Below are 20,402 nucleotides of genomic sequence, written 5' to 3' on the forward strand. Positions count from 1 at the left end.
TGATGCGTTCTTCTGATGCAGTTTTTGTGTGTGTGCTGGTGCAACGTGCAGGCTGATTAAAGAAGCCTGTGAATCACTCCTGGATTTCAGCTTGGTGGTTCCAAGAGATAGCAACTGTTTACCATTTTCTTGATGAGAGGGATGAGTGTGAGTGTGTGTTTGTACACGTGCAGGAGAAGGAAAGCTGATTAGCCTCTTATTGAGGAAGACAGTTTGCTGAACAGTCCTTTCACTCTTTGTTCCCAAGTTTTACTTGTCCATAAATCTGTCTTGATCAAAAAGACTATTTTTAGTTGCTTTTTGTTTCCAGAACCACTGAGTGCACAAGGAACACCAGGTTAAGTAACATTCTTTTCCTCCCCTGGGAGCAATAGAAGTGTGAACAGGCTGAACAAGATTGTAGTAATGCTCTTGGGAATAGCTCAGTGTTCAGATTCCTGTGCTGGCAGCATCTTTTACTTGCATGGCAGCATCCTTTACTGCACAGGAAAGAAGAGAAGCCTTCCTAGGATATTTAGAATAACAAAGAAAGGATGAGCTGGAATACATGTATAAAACCAAGGGAACCCATTCCAGCACCTGGATTTATGCCTGCTGCCCATCTTGGTCAGCAAGAGATGTGATATATTAATTTCATAGCAGCACTTAGCATTGAGGTTTTGCATCATATTTGTGCTCAGAAGTAAAATCATCATGAATAACCCAGGCAAAATGGTCATCCTGAACTTCCCCAAGGAGAGGATGATGACACAAAGCAGGGGGATTGCTCAGAAGTCAAATGTACTTCTAATGAGATAAAAGGCTACTGTTTCTAATAAACAAGATGGTGAAGCCTTTACCCAGCAACTTGTAGCCTTAGCAAATGTAAAAGTAAATTCTGGCACCGAGACAAAAGGGGGAGCAAAGCAGAAAGGGAAGAGCTTGGGTGTAACCCAAGTCTGAAAGAGTTCAGTTGCAAGTGTTGCATTGACTCTGTCAGCTGGTGTTTCTCTAAAGGGATTTCTCAGTAACTGACCAATCTGCTGCTGCTGCCCTGGAGTATGTATCTCTCTTTTCTTACTGACAATATCTTAACAGTAAGGACTGGTGGGAATATGTATAATCCTATTCATAAAATGATTAACCCAACCCTATCAATTTAGTGATTAATGGAGAAAACAATTTGTTGGATTGCAAATGTCAATAGATTTCATTTTTCTGCTGATTTAATTTCCTCTAATTTTGCACCTACCACCCACAAACATTCCACTTTTCTTACATCTCAGATGCTTTCTCCTTCTCTTCAATTAAAATGTGTGCTTTGGCTGCAATTCTGTGGAACAGCTTTCGGGCTGAGGAAGATAATACTGTGCTTGGTTCCTTGCCTGACTCAATACCACATTGATCATAAGGGTGAAGCTTCATCCTAGAAAGGATGAGTGCCCTTCCCGAAAGTTTGTCTGCTAATTGGAGGAAAGTAAAAGGTTAGGTTTCAGGCCAGTTAGCAGCAGGAAAAGATATAATGAAAGAAGAGCATCTCAGTGGGACCCACTGTTCTTTGCATGAGAAGACACTGAGGAGCAGCTGAGGGATCATAAGTCTAGTCTGGAGAAAAGGAGGCTCAAAGGAGATCTTATTCTTCACAACTACCTGAAGGAAGGTCATAGTGAGGTGAGTGTTTGGTCTTCTCTGCCTGGTAACCAGTGATGGGACAAGAGGAAATGGCCTCAAGCTGTGGCAAGGGGGGTTTAGGTTGGATATTAGATAAAATTTCTTCACTGAAAGAGTGGCTGTGCATTGGAACAGGCTGCCCAGGGAAGTCGTAGAGCAGGTGTTCAAAAAACATGTCAATGTGGTGCTTAGGGACAGGGTTTAGTGGTGGACTTGTCAGTGTTGGGTTAACAGTTGGACTTCATGATCTTGGAGGTCTTTTTCAACTTTAGCTTCTATGATCCTAAGACCAGAGTACTGTGAGTTCAGAGTGCAAGTGAGTTCTGGGCTGCTCTAGCAGGACTGATGCTGCTGCTTTTCATGCCCTCAGAGTGCCTGTTCCTTATGTGTGATTTCTCTGGAGACAGAAAAGACGTTTTAGCTCATCTTCTCTTGTTGGTGTGGGATAATGTACTAGTAATAAAACATTCCTTTTCCTACTTTTCAGATCATTTCCAGTTACATCAGCCCCATCCCTTCACCTGTGAGATTCTTCCACATGCTGATCTCTCTCTTTCCTAGGGCAACTCCTGTGATGTCAGACATAAATGTCTTCTTTCTCAAATTCTTGTAGTGAAAACTATTTATAAAGTTAAATCAGTCATTTCTTCCTTTAGTACTTGCACCTTTGAAATTCCTGTTCAGCTGTCCAGTTTCCCCACTGAACTGTTTCTCAGGCAAGCTGTGTAAATTTTCAGTTGTTTTGATCTCCTCAAGCTGGTGTCCTCAAGCCGTTAGAGAGGAACAGAGAATGAAGAGCAGCAGCACAGAGGCAGCGAAAGCACACGTAAGAGGCTTTGTGCTCTCTCCAGTGTTTCTGCACTGAAATCTTACTGGATTCCAAATTTGCTTGGACCTCTGCATTAATACTTTTGAATCATTTCACATCTCCCTTAGCACCCTCCCTCCTTGGATGATACTAGTTCCCTGCCCTGGCTCTGATCACTCTGCCTTATTTGTATCCTGACTTCTGCACAACTTCTCCCAAATTAGCTCTGTCTGTGAATTTCATTACAGTGCTGTTTACTTCCTCTTCTAGCTCTCAGGGAAGATGAAAACAACTTTAAATCTTTGATGTTTATGCATCAGACAACAGTCAGTTTGAAAATTGTTTTCTTATTTTTCATGAATCCTGTATTTGATGCAGTCTTTAAGCCACATTGAATGGCAAAAGAGGAGTAGTATTTTCTTCATCTCTGACTTGGAAGGTAACACTACCATGTTTTTCTTCCTTCCCCCTGCCTCCAAAGATGACAATCTGCCTGTGAAGCCCAAGAAGGAATGGATTCACATGGACAATGTGGAGTTTGAGAAGCTGGAATGGATGAAAGATTTGCCAGCACCTCGGCAGAAGAAAACCAAAGAGGTCTGAAAGCAGGAACTTGTTTTTCATGTTTGTGTCTGGATAATGCTTCTCAGCAGTCACAGTTTTGAAGGCTTCAAAAACTAGTCCTGTGGTTACTCAGTCTGTTGGGTTTCATCAGACTGAGAGATTCCCTAGTTTCTTCCACAGGGTGGGGTGATATGTGATCAGCTCAGTCCTTGAGAGAGCTAGCAAGTGGGAGTCTATCAGCTGCAATCTGGGATGAAACAGGGCTTGAAAGCTAAGGGGGGAAAAATTATTTAGAATAAAGTAGAATAGACCAGGTTGGAAGAGACGTCTCCTTCAAGGTCATTGTGTCCAAACTATTATCCAGCACCACCTAATCAACTAAAACATGGCACCAAGCACCCCATCCAGTCTCCTTCTGAACACCTCCAGTGATGGTGACTGCACCACCTCCCTGGGCAGCACATTCCAATGGGCAACCACTCTCTCTGTGTAGAATTTCTTCCTAACCTCCAGCCTAAATCTCCCCTGACACAGCTTGAGACTGTGTCCTCTTGTTCTGGTGCTGGGTGCCTGGGAGAAGAGACCAACATCCGCCTGTCTACAACCTCCCTTCAGGTAGTTGTAGAGAGCAATAAGGTCTCCCCTGAGCCTCCTCTTCTCCAGGCTAAGCAACCCCAGCTCCCTCAGCCTCTCCTCACAGGGCTGTGCTCCAAGCCCCTCACCAACTTTGTTGCTCTTCTCTGGACTCGTTCCAGCAAGTCAACCTCCTTCCTAAACTGAGGGGCCCAGAACTGGACACAGTACTCGAGGTGTGGCCTAACCAGTGCTGAGTACAGGGGCACAATGACCTCCCTGCTCCTGCTGGCCACGCTGTTCCTGCTGCAGGCCAGGATGCCATTGGCCCCCTTGGCCACCTGGGCACACTGCAGGCTCATTTTTTATTTTTTTTTTTTATAAAGAATTTGTGGCCTGACCTGGAGAGTACCTGAACTGTCACTGTAAAAAGTATTTTAAGTGATGAGTGTTCTGGAAGGCAATAGCAGTAGTCATTTTCTCCCTCTGCTCTTTTGTGGTAGGGAATGCAAGCTCGATTCAGTTTAAAAGGAGAATTGATTCCTGCGGATGCTGATTTACCGACACACCTAGGCCTTCATCACCATGGAGAAGAGGCAGAGGTAGGTGTAATGTAGTGGAAAGGGCACACTCATTTCCTTTTCCTCTCTTTGATTTGTCAGATTCCTTTTTGTGTCAAGACTTTTTAGTAACAAAACCCTTAAAGTGTGGATGACTGCTTTCCTTTTGAAAAAGGCTCCTGAAGAGGACTTGTGCCTGTGTGCCTTAAGTGCTGTCCTTTCAGAAAACTCCACTAATGCTTTTTCCCTCTAATGCCTCTGATCACAGGATGTTAGGGATTGAAAGGGACCTCTGAAGATCGAGTCCAATCCCCCTGCCAGAGCAGGACCATAGAATCTGGCACAGGAATGCATCCAGATGGGTTTTGAAAGTCTCCAGAGAAGGAGACTCCACAACCTCTCTGGGCAGCCTGTTCCAGTGCTCTGTGACCCTCACAGTGAAGAAGTTCTTCCTGATGTTGAGGTGGAACCTCCTGTGTTGTAGTTTCTATCCATTACCCCTTGTCCTATCACGGGCTGCAAGTGAGCAGAGCCTGACTCTCCCTCTTGACACCCAGCCCTCAGATACTTATCAACATAGATTAAATCCCCTCTCAGTCTTCTCCAGACTAAAAAGCCCCAGGTCTCTCTTCCTTTCCTCATAGGCCAGTGCTCCAGACCCTCAGTCATCCTGGTAGCTCTCCATTGGACTATCTCAAGTAGGTCCCTGTCCCTCCTTAACTGGGGAGCCCAAAACTGGACACAATATTCCAGGTGTGGCCTCATCAGGGCAGAGTAGAGGAGGAGGAGAACCTCCCTTGCTCTGTTGGATACACTCCTGAGGATTTGCAGTGTTGGAGAAGGGTGCACATACATCTTTTTCTTTAGGAACTCTATTTTTTCCTGTCACATCAATGATTGGAAGCTCTTGCAATTGCAACAAACAACGTTGCATTGCAGTTTATCACAGTATCACCAAGGTTGGAAGAGACCTCAAAGATCATAGTCCAACCTGTCACCACAGACCTCATGACTAGACCATGGCACCAAGTGCCACATCCAGTCCCCTCTTGAACACCTCCAGGGATGGTGACTCCACCACCTCCCTGGGCAGCACATTCCAATGACAAATGACTCTCTCTGTGAAGAACTCTCTCCTCACCTCAAGCCTAAACTTCCCCTGGCACAGCTTGAGACTGTGTCCTCTTGTTCTGGTGCTGGTTGCTAGAGAGAAGAGACCAACCCCTTCCTGGCTACAACCACCTTTCAGGTAATTGTAGAGAGCAATGAGGTCACCCCTGAGCCTCCTCCTCTCCAGGCTAAACAACCCCAACTCCCTCAGCCTCTCCTCATAGGGCTTGTGCCCAGGGCCTCTCTCCAGCCTCATTGACCTTCTCTGGACACATTCAAGTGTCTCAATGTCCTTCCTAAACTGAGGGGCCCAGAACTGGACACAGGACTCATGGTGTGGCCTAACCAGTGCAGAGTAGAGGGGCACAATGACTTCCCTGCTCCTGCTGGCCACACTATTCCTGATGCAGGCCAGGATGCCATTGGCCTTCTTGGCCACCTGGGCACACTGCTGGCTCATGTTTAGGCAGCTGTCAATCAGCACTCTCAGGTCCCTCTCTGTTTGGACACTCTCCAGCCGCTCTGACCCCAGCCTGTAGCTCTGCATGGGGTTGTTGTGGCCAAAGCGCAGCACCTGGCACTTGGACTTGTTGAATGCCATCCTGTTAGACTCTGCCCATCTGTCCAGTTGGTTGAGGTTCCTCTGCAGAGCCCTTCTGCCCTCTAACAGATCGACATCTTCTAACTTGGTGTCATCAGCAAATTTGCTGATGACTGTCCCAATCCCCTCATCCAGATCATCAATGAAAATATTAAAGAGGATGGGGCCCAGCACTGATCCCTGGGGCACGCCACTGGCCGCCAGCTGGATGTGGCACCATTCCCCACCACTCTCTGAGCTTGGCCCTCCAGCCAGTTCCTAACCCAGCACAGTGTTGCAGTCCAAGCCTCGAGCTGACAGCTTAGCCAGCAGTTTATGTTCTGCTATGCAGTGTTTTACAGTTAACCTTATTTAAAGGGGGCTGCTTTTACCTATAGGTGAGGGCTGGGGGGGTTATTGCTTTTATTTTGGTTTTGTGTTGTTTGCTTCTTTTTTCCTTCCCCATTTAGAGGGCTGGTTATTCTCTCCAAGAGCTCTTTCATTTGTCTCGCAGCCAAGTTATCCAACAGAGGACACTGGCTCTACAGGTCTTGGGGCGGATTGTCCAAAAGGTAAGTCAGTTTCCATGGAATTCCTCCCCATAATTCAAGTTCCTGGTGGATCAGGACCCAGATTCTCTAGTATTAGTTCTTTTCAGTATTCAATGGTGAGCAAAACAACCATCAGGGCATTCTTTTGCCCTGAGGATCTCCTTACTGTTAGAAGAATTAAGTGTTGGGATATAAGTTTCAAGTTCCTTTGGAGGGAGATGTTTCCAAGTGTTCATCAGCAGCAGTGCTGAAACTTTAGTTCTGCTGTTGCTTTGGGCAGAAATTGTTGGGGGCTTTTTGGTGTTAATTTTGACACAATCCTTGGCAATGACCCTTTTGGTCCTGTTTGAGCTAATTTCATGATGTGCTTTTCTGTAAGAGAGAGAGACTTCATTGCTCTCTACAACTACCTGATAGGACATTGTGGAGAGGCTGGTGCTGGTCTCTTCTCACAGGTGATTAGAACAAGAGGGAACAGCCTCAAGCTACAACTGGGTAGGTTTAGACTGAACATTAGGAAGAAGTTTTTCACAGCAAGAGTGGTCAGGCATTGGAATGTGCTGCCCAGGGAGGTGGTTGAGTCACCAACCCTGGATGTGTTTAAATGTAGTTTGGGTGTGGTGCTTGGGGATATGGTATAGAGGTGAACTTTGTAGAGTAGGGTTCTGGGTTGGACTTGGTGATCCTGAGGGTTTTTTCCAATGCTTCTGTTCTGTGATTCTGTGATACTCAGAGCAGTGTGCAAGTAGCATAAAACAGAATGAATGTTTGCTTCTGTGCATATTTCCACCTAACTGTTAGGGGAAATGCTAACCTTCACTGCAGTGACAGTAGAAAGCACAGCATAGTTTTGCGAAGAATGGTGGGGCAGAGCAGGGTAAAGTCAAAAGATAGGTTCAGGCTTTAGAAGGACTGACATCCTGAATTAAGGAACTGGAGTTGTGTGTCTCTGCAGAGGGGAAAATAAAGGGGGCAAGAAAAAACCTACACACACTTTAGCTGCTTTACAGTAAAAAGCAAACATGCAGAATGTTGAGATAGCTTTAACACAGGTTCTGTGTTCCATACCTTTCAGGCCAAGGCTGGAGAATTTGCTTCCTCCTTAAAGGGCAGCATTGTGCATCTGCTGCTTGATGCTGGGTTTCTCTTCTTGCTGCGCTTCTCGCTGGATGACGCAGTGGATAATGTCATGGCAGCGGCTGCCAGTGCCCTCCGGGCTCTGCTGGTGTCACTAGATGATGAGGTGAGATGATCATTAAGGGACTGGGTTTGATTTCATGCTGAGCTGTTTACAGGAATCAGAATGAGAAGGCATGGTAAGTAGCTTGAACAATGGCTTAGTGGAGGAGTTAGTGTAATGGTCAGTAGAATGCCATTGCTGTGCTCTGGGACAGGCAAGGGAGTGTGTCATCCCAGTGTGAGAGATTCAGACATCTCTTCTGTTTGAATTAGCTCTGCCTCATGATTAAATTCAGTGCAGGCTGCTGAGGTTCTCTTCATTTTGAGTTCTTTACAATCTGGATCAGGCTATTGTATGTTGGTTTTTATTTTAATGTGGCTGCTTATGTTGTTAGCTTCTTGTTTTGCAGTTTCCCTGCTTCTCCCAGCTTTCCATTATACTGCATAATGATGCTCTTTTCCTCTCATTGTTCATTTTCTTCTGTTCTCATGTGCTTTTCTTACACTGATAAATATCTAATTTCACCTCCTTGTGTGTATTTTCTCCTGACAGCTTTTTATCTTGTTAGAAGGTTGAAATTTCTTTTGTGCATTCAGAGGTACTAGAGAGCCCTGAGCAGCAAGATTAGGATGCCTTCCTGGTTGGACAGAAGCAGTCCACTATGGACAGATAATGCACTGGGCTCTGTTTCAAGTTGCTTCCACAAGAGCTGTGTCAGACTGCAAAGGGGCTGGTGATAGAGAAGAGTGGGTAGATCTCAAGAAGCCTCCTGGAGCTTCTCCTAGGCCTTTAGAGCTGTCCCTGGTGGGGAGTCAAGAGGGGAAAAAAAATGACTTGGTAGCTTTCTCCAAGAAAAGGTAGCTTTTCTGAGTCGGGAGCTTAATGGTGCTCTGCCAGATGAGGCCTGCGTGCCGGTGGTAGGCAATTAATGCTATGAATCAGCTTCTTAATGTTCTTTTCTTTCTTCTGATATTACTATGGTCTGTAACTGCAGTGCTCTGATTCTTGGATTAAAGCTTGTGGCCTGATATTTTGTGTAAGTGCTGACTCTTACTGCCAAAAGCAGCACCGAGTGCTGTGTCAGTATCTTTTCTTGTTTAGAGTCCTTCCTAGAGTCTCATGCTGTTGAATTTCAGAAGGTCTCTGAGAAAGGCACAGAGCTGGGGGGCTGGCCTTTTGCTCCAGAATTTGTAAGACAAACAGGGTTTAACCCCACTGTAAATACAGATCAACACATGAAAAAAATCACATTGTGTGAAGGCTTTGTTCATCCTTCAGTGGCTGTGGGAAGGAAGCGCCTGTCTCCTTTCTTCAAAGACCCAGATACTCTATCTTGTGCTTTTCCTTCTCTTGGTAGAAGGAAGACTATAGTACCAGACTATGTGTTACAGATGGATTTCATCCCCTAAAGTCAGGTCTCTTCTGACCATGTCATTCACTCACCAACTTTGTTTCATGTTGTGGTGGAGGTCGTGGTGTTGGGTTTTGGTTGGTCTTGGTTTTGTGTGTTGGGTTTTTTAATTACTGTTATTTGGTGCTTTTGTTTGTTTGGTTTTTAGTTTATTTGGTGGGGATTTTTGTTGTTGTTGTTGCTTGTTTGTTTGTATTGTAATTTTTTTGGTTGGTTGGTTTAGTTTGTTTGGGTTTTCTTTAGTATCTGGTAATAATGTGGACTTCCTTGGCACTCACATCCAAACTTTTTTCCTAAAACCTCAGAGGTTTGTTTAAAGTCTACCCCTTATTTTCTGACCAGTGTGTTTAGCTATTTCTGTTTGCCAGTTCAGGAATGGAAATTTGAAGCTGTTTTAAAGTAGCATAGTCATTTGATTTGCCTCTCTTTCATATTCTAGAATCATAGAATCAGTAAGGTTGGAAAAGATCTCAGAGATCATCAAGTCCAACCTATCACCTAACACCTCCTGACAACTAAACCATGGCTTCAAGTAGAATGGAATAGAATTAACCAGGTTGGAAAAGACCTTTGAGATCATCAGGTCCAACCTGTCACCCAGCACCATCTAATCAACTAAACCATGGCACCAAGCACCCCATCCAGTCCCCTCCTAAGCACCTCCAGTGATGGCGACTCCACCACCTCCCTGGGCAGCACATTCCAATGGCAAATCACTCCTTCTGTGAAGAACTTCCCCCTAACATCCAGCCCAAACCTCCCCTGGCACAGCTTGAGACTGTGTCCTCTTGTTCTGGTGCTGGTTGCCTGGGGGAAAAGACCAACCCCCACCGGGCTACAACTTCCCCTCAGGTAGTTGTAGATGGCAATAAGGTCTCCCCTGAGCCTCCTCTTCTCTGGGGGGATGTAGATCTGCCACAGGAACAATCTGCTCTCTCAGACGTTAAAAGCTAACTTACTGCAGTTTCGCCCTAGAGCTTGAGAGTGTCTGACACTGTCATTAGCTGTGAACACAAGGTGGGGTGTTTATTTGCTGGAGCTGAGAGGTAGTCAAAGAAAAGCCAAACACACACAAACACACACACCAGGCAGTCTTTAATGTGCCAATTTTTATGTGACCATTCTGTATTATTTGTGACCTGAGTTCCACACAGTCCAGAAATGGGAATAGAGCCAATAAGTGCCAAATTCCACTTTAACTTCTAGAGCTTTGGTGGTTTATTTTATTGTAAATTTTTGCCAGTTAAGCTGCATTTCTGTTACCTCTGTGTTGAATTTAGTTCACCTCATGGTATTGCTTCTCCTGGCCTCCCAAGTGCAGGTGGATCAGAAGTTAAAATCAGTTCTCTGAAAATGCATTGCATTCCACTTGTACATACCCTTTACTGTGTGCCCGTTCTCCAAGCTTAGGTGGGATTCATTAAAGCATTCTGGCATCAAAAGTATCCTTGGTAGCTTTTTATCTTCCATGATTTCTTTCTGAGAATTTTATTCTCTGTGCTTTTACTCTCCTTGTAGAAATATCTTGACTGGACTTTCTCTTGGTACCAAGGGATGGCTATGTTCCCCTTTGTCCCCAACAATGAGGAGGAAGAAGAGGAGGAAGAGGAAGAATTAAATGGAACAGAGAAGTCTCAGGATAAAAAATTAAAGGATGCAAACAAGCCAGATCCAGATGTGGCCCGGTATGATGTTGTAAAGGTGAGCACAGACCTGGAACCTTAGGAAAATAGGCTCTACACGGTGGCTGTGTGTACTGTTGAAGTGTCTACTCTCCTGTGTATGCTGTTAAGAACATTCTGAACAAGAATTATAACTCTTCCCTGGCTGTTAGGTGTTATGTTGCTGTCATATTACCAGGAGAGTAATTTTATTGATGTCTAAAAATACAGAGGCTTGACTTGCTTGTTTTCAGTATCATTAAGTATCTCTAACTTCCTCTGGGGAAACTGGCATCAAGCATGCTGGTATCTTATAAGATTTGTTGAAAGGCTGCATGCAGACATGATTTTCAATCTCACTTATTTGAGCTAAAAGTGAAAAGCCCCAGCCATTATTAAAGTGTCTGTATCTGCTTTTGTAAAGCTAAACACGAGCATTCCAGCTTATGCAGCCCAGAAAGCAAACCATATCCTAGGTTGCATCAAAAGGAGTATGGCCCACAGGTTAAGAGAGGTGGGTGATTCTGCCCCTTTACTCTGCTCTTGTGAGACCCCCCCACCTCGAATACTGTGTCCAGTTCTGGAGTCCCCATCATAAGAAGGACATAAAACTCTTGGAGTGAGTCCAGAGGAGGGCCACAAGGATGATCGAAGGACTGGAACAACTCTGCTATGAGGAGAGGCTGAGGGAGCTGGGGTTATTCAGCCTGGAGAAGTCTCCAGGGGGACCTTATAGCTGCCTTCTGACACCTGAAGGGAGCCTACAGGAAAGATGGAGAGGGTCTTTTCATAAGGGTGTCTGGTGACAGGACATGAGGGAATGATTTTAAGCTGAGGGAGAGTAGGTTCAGCCTGGATCTTAGGAAAAAATTCTCACCACGAGGGGGGTGAGACTCTGGAATAGGTTGCCCACAGTCATTGTGGATGCCCCCTCCCTGGAGATGATTAAGGCCAGATCAGCTGAGGCCTTGAGCAAACAAGTCTAGTTGAGAGGTATCCCTGCCCCATGGCAGGGGGGTGGGAGGACATGATCTCTGGAATCCCTTCCAGCCTAAGCCATTCAATGGTTCTATGAAAACTGGTTAGATCTGTACAGTGATACCCTTTTTGTGTTTGACATAAGGAGGCTACTTAGCATTTCTCCAGTTTCATTCTTTGTGATTGCATTTCTCAGATACAGTTACAGCATTTGGAAGGAGTTCCTCACATATATAAGCCTAATTGCACATTTCTGGTATGAGCTCTAAAAGTAGCAACCTTTGTTACCTCACACTCAGCCTCAGTGCAGCTGCTCCAACTCTCTTGCCTGCTGCAATCATTAAAATCTGTGATCACATCACTTAGTTATTGTGCTTGAGCCTGTGTTCAAATGGCTCTTGGTTAAAAGCTTCACTGAGCAAATGAACTGCTCTACTTCATACCTGGTCTTGTTTAGAGGCTTCAGGATTGCAGATGTTTTCTGCGAGGTGACACTGCTCAGGAAGAGTTGTAGATAGAAGACATGATACCAGCTTGTGATTCTAGAAACAGGTATGTGGTTCAGCATAAAGTACTTTAACTTGTTTCAGGTGGCCTGAGCTCAGAAGGTATTTGACATTATATTCTCCACTGTTCCAGTTGTGAAATTGCATTTCATACCTGCTTATGGGATGTTACAATCCAACTACTCCCCATGGTTGGAAAAGGAGTATTTAACCTAGCAGCTGAACGTGGTCAGGTCTAGAACTACCACCTTACCTCACTGAAACTTTTTTAGAGTATCACTACAATGAGTTTGGGTGTTATGAGTTGCCTTTTCTCAGAACTGTGTTCTTAGAAGTAGGAACGCTGTAGCTGTTGTGCTGAGGGACACCGTTTAGCAGCAGGCTTAGTCACGTTGGGTTAATGATTGTACTCTATGTTGTAAAGGTCTTTTCCAGCAGAAACGTTTCTCTGCTTCTGTAACAATGTCACTTGAACTGAAGATTTGTTTCCTGGCACCACCACTGATCACAGTATTCTGCTCTGTGAAACAAAATAGAAATTACATCATCTCTCTGCATCTCTCTCTTCCGACTCCTAAGCTCTGCTCTCTGTTTCTGTCATCTTTCTCTGACATAACAGGTACGGTATCAGACAGTGCTACCTTAGCTGGAGGTGGCACCCAGCCAAAATGATTCAAGGAGCATGAGAACCCTTTTCAGCCACATTAGGTTTTAGTAGCCCTTTGTAGAGAAGATTATTTTCATATTCCCTGTTGCTCACAGTTTTGTACTCTGGAAAACACAAGCATCCAAACCCCACCAGTGGTCTGATGCAGAGAAGTTGTTCAGTCCTTCCTGCTCTCTTGAGCTAACTCTTGCTCATTTGCTAGCCTATGGGCAAATCCACAGGAACTTAGTTCTTTGTTTCCTCACTGGTAATCTCTCTACAGAAGATGTAATTGAATCTGCTTTTGTCTTCCAGATCAGAAAGCAATGGTTAATAATGTAATGGAATTTACTGTTTTTCAGGGACTTTTGAAGACACGGATCCAGCACCGGCTGAGGTACATCCTGGAGGTGGTACAACCTGTTCCAACAGTAGTCCTGGACATACTGCACATCCTCACCCACATAGCAAGGCACTCCTCTGAAGCATGCAGCCAGGTAAATCCCCCATTGTACAGGAGCTCAGGAAAGGTCAAGAAAAGTTTGAAAAAGGGAAGGAAGAGCAGGTAAAGTTAGAGCAAAGAGATCAGGCAGCCGTGTGTGTTCCGCCTGTCGTCTGCACCTCTGCGTAATTGCATACCTTTAGTTATTTGTGCTACCTGCTCTTCCTCTGCAGCTGCTTGACTGTCCTCGCTTGATTGAGACCATTGTCAGGGAATTTCTCCCTACTCAGTGGGATACCCAGGTGGCTGAGCCAGGGTGTCTACTCACCAGCCTCCATGGTGTTCCTTGTGCCACTGCTATGAAGTTCATCAGAGTGTTGGCGTCTGGAGGCCGAAACGCAGCAGCCAGGCTGGTGAGTGAGTCTCAAAAGAGCTCTTCTGATTGCAAAGGCCTTTGTTCTCTTTGTTTTAGTTTCTAAGTAAAGGTAGAGGACTCTGAGCTGAAGCTGAAACAATCATTGTGAAGAAGGTCCATATGTGTGTTTTGAAGGACACAGTTCAGTGATCCTGACCAATAGTGGATGTTTAGATGACACTGCTGTGTGATGCTCTGTGCTCTCCCATGTTCCAGTGATGGCCAGCTTAGGACTAAATAAACTAGAGATTTAATTGCTGTTCTTGTGTTTTGCAACTCTGGTTGACCTTTCCTGCTGTTAATTTGTCCTAATAACTCTAAAGTAATTTGTCAGTTTTTCCAACTCCTCTTACCTACTTCTGGACAGGTTCAGAGATAATAGCCTTTGCTCATCACACTGGTGCTATAAATGCATCCCATCCACCAAAAGCAGCACCCATTCCAGTGCCAGGAGCACCTCTCAGGGGTTTTGGTTCAGCATTGTTAACAGCTCCTAATAAATTGCCATCCAGGAAACTGCCAGCATCAGCTGACCCCTAGCAGTCTGTGCTATGAAATACATAGAGTAATGTGCTGGTAATGGATAGTGGGATATTTAAAGGCTCTAAGTGGTGCTGTGAGCATAATAGAAAATCTCTGAATTTTCCTGTTTCAGGCTTTGTGTACTCCAGGGGGTTCCAAGGCATGCAAAAATTGCTTGCAACGTTCCTGCCACTCAGGCTTTGGTTCTGTTGCACTCTCATATGACTTGTTACAAGCGCTTAAGCGTAGCAGTGGAAGACAATAAGAAGACCAATTCAAACTCACCAATGTAGGAATTCACTTTAGCTACCAACAAAATTCTTCCAACTTCCTCCTCTGGAAGTAAATTTGACTTTCCGCTCTGTTCTGTAGGAGGGGTGTCAGAATTCATAGTTTGATTCATCAACTCCTTTGCTTTCTTGCTGGCGTGCATTGATTTCCCTGCAAGATGTCTCTAAAGCCATTTGAAATTTAAATTATCTATAATATGTCCTTGTGTTAAGAAAAAGACATTATTAGCTCATTTGTTTAGACAGAGCACACACAAGGCATTGTATGTGTGGGAGAGGGAAAGAGAAGCTCTTTTTTATGGTTAAGCAAAAATACCCTGCTGTTGGGGAGGATAAAAACCTATTTCTAGAGAACTGCAAATGAGTCATGTCATGCTTAATTCAATACTAAAATAACTTCAGAACATTTTCAAGGCATCAAAATTCTATAATCTTACAAAAGTAACTGGCAGGAGGTACCCTTTGGATAAAACAAACAAGAGAGTCATGGAAAGCTTTAGCTTGTGGAAACCTCTGTGTGACCTTCCAGAAAGAACACTGGCGTCAAGCCAGTCCTTTGGCATACAGTGTTTTTCCATCAGATACAGTTTTACGTGTAATCCTGACTTAATAGACTTCTATTTATGACTCCATAAGGAAGGATAATTATAGGTTAAAAAAATGAAGCAAAATGCTGCAGAGGGCATCCAAAACACGAGTGTGTGTGGGTGCTACCTCCATCAGGAACGGTTTAGGTGTAGTTGATCTGTGTAAGGAATGGATTAGGTAACACCATGGCATCCCTCCCAGGAAGTCTTCTCCCTTAATAGCCATTGACCGTTTATTGATCCTTTGTAGTGCGCTCCTTAAGACTACAGAGGATACAGACAGATTAGAACAGGGCAGGAGGAGTCTGGAATGAGCTGAACTGAAATCTGCAGTCCTTCTGGTGTGTCGGAGTAATGAGATAATGATGCATGCAGCTGATGTCTCTGAGCCCTTTGTCTGGTTTTGTTGTTCATTCTTTTCTCTTTTGTTTGTTTGTTTTACAGCTGAACCAATTTGGAATGAAAAGCCGGTTAAGTCGATTTATAGCTGAAGACCCACAGGATCTGCTCCTGCCGAGGGAGGAGGCCATCAGGCTGAGCACTGAGGCCTTCCGCTTGTGGGCTGTGGCTGCCGGCTATGGGCAGGCCTGTGACCTCTACAGGTACAGCCCAAAGCTGAAGAAACGAGGGTGGAGGGCACAAGGGAAAACAAATGTCCTGTTCCAGAGGGGCAAGTTTAGGCATCTCTAGGCTCAGCCTTTACTACCTTCAGGGACTCTTACCTCCCTTTTTCTGGCCTCCTACAGTAAAACTCAGTTTCTAAAGGTATTTGTGTTGAGTATTGTCTCTTGACAGGCTGGACAGATGGGCAGAGTCCAAGGGCATGAGATTTAACACATCCAAGTGCTGGGTTTTGCACATTGGCCACAACAACCCCATGCAGTGCTACAGACTGGGGTCAGAGTGGCTGGAGAGCAGCCAGGCAGAGAGGGACCTGGGGGTGCTGGTTGATGGTAGGCTGAACGTGAGCCTGCAGTGTGCCCAGGCAGCCAAGAGGGCCAATGGCATCCTGGCCTGCATCAGGAACAGTGTGGCCAGCAGGAGCAGGGAGGTCATTCTGCCCCTGTACACTGCACTGGTTAGGTCACACCTTGAGTACTGTGTCCAATTCTGGGCCCCTCAGTTTAGGAAGGATGTTGGGAGTGTGTCCAGAGAAGGGCAACAAAGTTGGTGAGGGGCTTGGAACCCAATCCCTGTGAGGAGAGGCTGAGGGAGCTGGGATTGCTTAGCCTGGAGAAGAGGAGACTCAGGGGTGACCTTATTGCTCTCTACAACTACCTGAAGGGGGGTTGTAGACAGGCAGAGGTTGGTCTCTTCTCCCAGGCAAGCAACACCAGAACAAGAGGACACAGTCTCAGGCTGCACCAGGGGAGGTTTGGGCTGGATGTTAGGAAGAAGTTTTACACAGAGAGAGTGATTGCCCATTGGAATGTGCTGCCTGGGGAGGTGGTGGAGTCACCATCACTGGAGGTGTGCAGGAGGAGACTTGATAGGGTGCTTGGTGCCGTGGGTTAGTTGATTAGGTGGTGTTGGGTGATAGGTTGGACGCGATGATCTTGAAGGTCTCTTCCAACCTGGTCTGGTCTGGTCTAGTCTATTCTATTCTATGTTGTTCTTTATCTTCTGTGCTTAAGCATTGATATTTTATTGTTTCTCCTCCATACTATGGGAGATCACCCTAATATTTTAGGGCTGTTTTTTTTCCCCCTTAAAAGTGTGAATAATCTGTGCTTGTGTGACATCAAGGCACATCATTTGCAGCACGCCTGGGATTGAATCTGATGATCTAAAGGCAGGCAGTGGGCAGCAGACGCCAGCATGCACGCTAAGCAAGGCAGGCTGATGCAGACAGACTGCGTGCTGCATCCGCTTTTAGTTCAGTACAAGTTCTTGTGTCTGACCATCAAGGTCTGCACTAAGATAAGTCAGACCTGCCTCAGACTTGAATCATCTCCCTGTAATTGCACTGACCTGGAAGCATGGAGATGGCTTCTGGAGTTCCTCTGAAGAGAAGCAAGAGAGAGACCAGTATTAAGTTTCAGAAGGGGTATTCTCTCTCTGCAACAGCATATTGTGTTCTCTGGCCTAGCGAGGTGTATTGGCTAATAAAGAGCAAAACCTGTATATAGTATTTTGGCACTGTAATGCTGAGAAGAGAGAAACAGAAGATTGCTCAGATTTGCATGTTTGTAACTGTGGATGGTTTGCCTGAAAATTTGAGAACGAGGGAAACAAGAAGACAATAGAAGTAGCCTATCTAAGACAAAATAAAAATGCTTTGAGGCAGAATATTAGGTGGATCCTGTTCAGATGACCCTGGAATGACAATATTCTCCCTTTGTCACCTTTCTTTCCACATCTGTTTATGTTATGTTGGTGGTGGTGATGGTTCTCATAATCTTGTATTAGCAGTCTTTAGAAACATGTGAGGGGAGGGTGCCAAAAAGGTAGACCAGATTCTTCCAGTGGTGTGAAGTGGAACTACATGAAGCAATGGGGACAAATGGAAACACAGAAAATTATACTGAAGCATAGAATTGGGGATTTTTGCTGTGAAGGCAACAAAAGCCTGGAGCAGATCACATGGAAAGATTGTGGATTCTCCATCCTTGAGGATATTCAAAATCCAACTGGCATGTTCCTGAGCATGCTTGTTCTAGCAGACCTGGCTTGAGCCAGGGAGTCGAGCTATAGATCATCTCCAGAGACCCTTTCCAACCTCATCTATTCTGTCATTCATGCTCTAGGGATCTTTACCCTGTGCTGGTGAGGATACTGCAGTCCCTGCCTGACCTGCTCAGCACTTGCCATGGAAAGAGCCCAGTGATGGAGCTGTCTGTCCAGCGAGCGGTGGCAGTAGTGACTCTGCTGACACATGTGACACAGACAGCTGGCTATGCGGTGGAGCTGCAGGCCAAGCTGAACAGGTAGGCCTGCTCTGTCATTAGTTGTTGTCTCTGAGTAGTTGGCATCCTGACTTCCCTCTTTTTGGTTTGGAGACCTGTCCACTTCTTTCATTTTTCCTTTATTTTGCATGGTTTGCTGTCTCACGTGTGAATCCCTGCATGGTGAGGCTGTATTCCCTCTGACACAAGTCAGCATCAGTGTTGAGTCAGATAGCTGTGTGCCTGCTTGGCTGGTGAAAGGCAGGAGCCAAAATGTGCATTCAGCTATGGGGCAGAAGGACAGTGTTAGCCAAATGCCCTGATGAAAAGAGCTGGGATGTTCCTTTGACCTTCTCTTTGGGAAAAGTGTAGTAACCTTCTTGAGTTTAGGAGGAAAGAAACTATCTGCAGAAGCCAAGATGTGTGATCAAGAGGCTGTTTGTTTTGGTCGACAATGATGTTAAACTAGGGAGGGGTAGATTTATATTGGACATGAGGAAGAAGCTATTTACTATGAGTGTGGTGGAACTCTGGAACAGGTTACCTGGGGAGGTGGTGGAAGCCCCATCCCTAGAGACATTCAAGGTCAGGCTTGATGGGGCTCTGAGCAACTTAATTCAGTTGGGGAAGTCCCTGCTTGCCGCCTGGGGGTTGGACTAGGTGACCTCTAGATGTCCCTTCCAACCCAGTGTGTTCTGTGATTCCATGGTTTACTGAAGACAGAGATACTTTTTCTGGTGAAAAGCAAGAAACTCTTTAGCTAAAGCTGGGTGCTGAGGTAGCATGTCTGGTGAAATTAGAGCATAGCTCAAGGACAGAGTAGTGCAGGTCACAAAAATGCAGCTTTCAGAAGCAGATTGTACATTTATCCTTTCTGTCCAAATTGGTTTGGTCTGGCCTTTGGGACTGTGCAAAGACTTTTTCCCCTAGAGACTGTTATCAGGTATTGCTTTCCAGACTACATGTAATTAGAAATCTTGCCCTTAAAAAGGATGATTTAGAGAGAGAAATGTTTCTGAGACACATTTACTATCCTGTGTCATTCTTCCATTGTGTTTCAGTAATAGCTCAGAAGATGGTGAGCAGATTCCACCTCCTCCAGTAGCATGGAATCAAGTGTCAGGCCTACAGCCCTTCCTTGAGACCAGTCTGAAAAAATTCCTCCAAGAGATATCACATACAGAAACTTGGCACACTCTCCAGCCTCTGACCACAACCTATGTGATCTACTTGGGAGTTTATTACAGTGCTTGCAGCCAACAGGTAAGGCCTGAAAATACAGGTTGTCTTTTCATCTCACCATCATCAGCTCTGAAAACCTGAATTTGCAGTAATGAAGAAGGCAGCTGCTGAGGCTTCTAGCTGAGGACTAGATTTTGTTTGTGGCTTTGTGGTAGGTTGAAAAATTCCCCTCATCATTAAATTAGCCAGCCCAGCCCAGCTGGAAGCAAATGAAAGCTGTGTTTACAGGCAAAACTATGATCTACAATGAAGTGCAATGAATAGGTACAAAATATACAGTGTTTACAATATCTGCAGGTATTTACAGCTACTAAACAGCACAGGAACCCCCCTGGCCAAACACCAGGGGGAGCTCATAGCTTCTCCCCTCTCTGCTTCTCTCTCTACCCACCTGTACACAAAAGGGACAGGAGAAAAGAGAGCAGAGAGGACTTGTTAATGCCAGTCACAAAAAGGCAGTGCAGCCAAGGTCAGTAAAGCCAGGAGAAGCATCAGCCAGGGCCGAAGAAGCGAAAAAAGAAAGATGGTTTTGCAAACTAAATCTTAATGGTAGGTACCTCTCCACTGGGATTGTTTAGAACTGTCATCATTTTCCTTTTTACACCCAGTAGAGATTTATTTACATTCTGCCACTTTCTGTTCAAGATCTGTGGAAAATTTTAAAGGCATAGCCTAAAACTGCCACAGGCTTTTGCCGAGACTGCTTGCGGTTTAGGGTCAGTTAAGACTGCTGATCCTTCACATTAGCAGTGCCAAATATCACTGCCTTCTTTTCTTGTTCTTTGTTCAGCTGGGCTCAGAGTCTTTGTCAAGGTATGCAGCACTGCTGTGTGTTCTGATTTGCTGCAGAGATCCTAAGCTTGAAGCAAATATGGATCCATAGATTCGTAGAATGTTTTGGGTTGGAAGGGACCTTAAAGATTATCTAGTTCCAACTCCCCTGCCATGGGGAGGGACACCTTCCACTAGACCAGGCTGCTTAAGGCCTCATCCAACTGGGCCTTGAAGACCTCTAGGGAGGTGACATCCACAACCTCCCTGGGCAACCCGTTCCAGTGTCTTACCACCCTCGCTGTAAAGAATTTCTTCCTGATATCCAGTCTAAATCTCCCCTCTTCCAGCTTAAAGCCATTACCCAGCGTCCTGTCACCACAAGCCCATGTAAAAACTCCCTCCCAAGCTCTCCTGTAGCCCCCTTGACCTAAATTAGTTTGGCAGTCTTTTCTCCTTGTGGGCTAAAT

At 45.3% G+C, this 20,402-nt stretch overlaps 1 protein-coding gene across 3 annotated transcripts in view; it reads left to right on the forward strand.

Moving 5' to 3' along the window:
* The window catches only part of RPAP1 (RNA polymerase II associated protein 1), a 59,515-nt gene that overhangs the window by 20,880 nt on the left and 18,233 nt on the right, over positions 1-20,402 (forward strand). For all 3 annotated transcript variants that reach the window (XM_068161417.1, XM_068161418.1, XM_068161419.1), the window contains exons 8-17: positions 2,940-3,055; positions 4,099-4,197; positions 6,316-6,417; positions 7,472-7,639; positions 10,506-10,688; positions 13,141-13,275; positions 13,454-13,633; positions 15,479-15,636; positions 17,782-17,961; positions 18,981-19,182. In XM_068161417.1, the coding sequence (XP_068017518.1) occupies positions 2,940-3,055; positions 4,099-4,197; positions 6,316-6,417; positions 7,472-7,639; positions 10,506-10,688; positions 13,141-13,275; positions 13,454-13,633; positions 15,479-15,636; positions 17,782-17,961; positions 18,981-19,182 (1,523 nt within the window). The remainder of the gene's footprint in view (positions 1-2,939; positions 3,056-4,098; positions 4,198-6,315; positions 6,418-7,471; positions 7,640-10,505; positions 10,689-13,140; positions 13,276-13,453; positions 13,634-15,478; positions 15,637-17,781; positions 17,962-18,980; positions 19,183-20,402) is intronic.

This window comes from Melanerpes formicivorus, unplaced genomic scaffold, assembly GCF_026170545.1.
Source record: "Melanerpes formicivorus ecotype bairdi unplaced genomic scaffold, bMelFor1.0.p_v2 SCAF_58, whole genome shotgun sequence".
NCBI classification, from domain to species: Eukaryota; Metazoa; Chordata; class Aves; order Piciformes; family Picidae; genus Melanerpes; species Melanerpes formicivorus.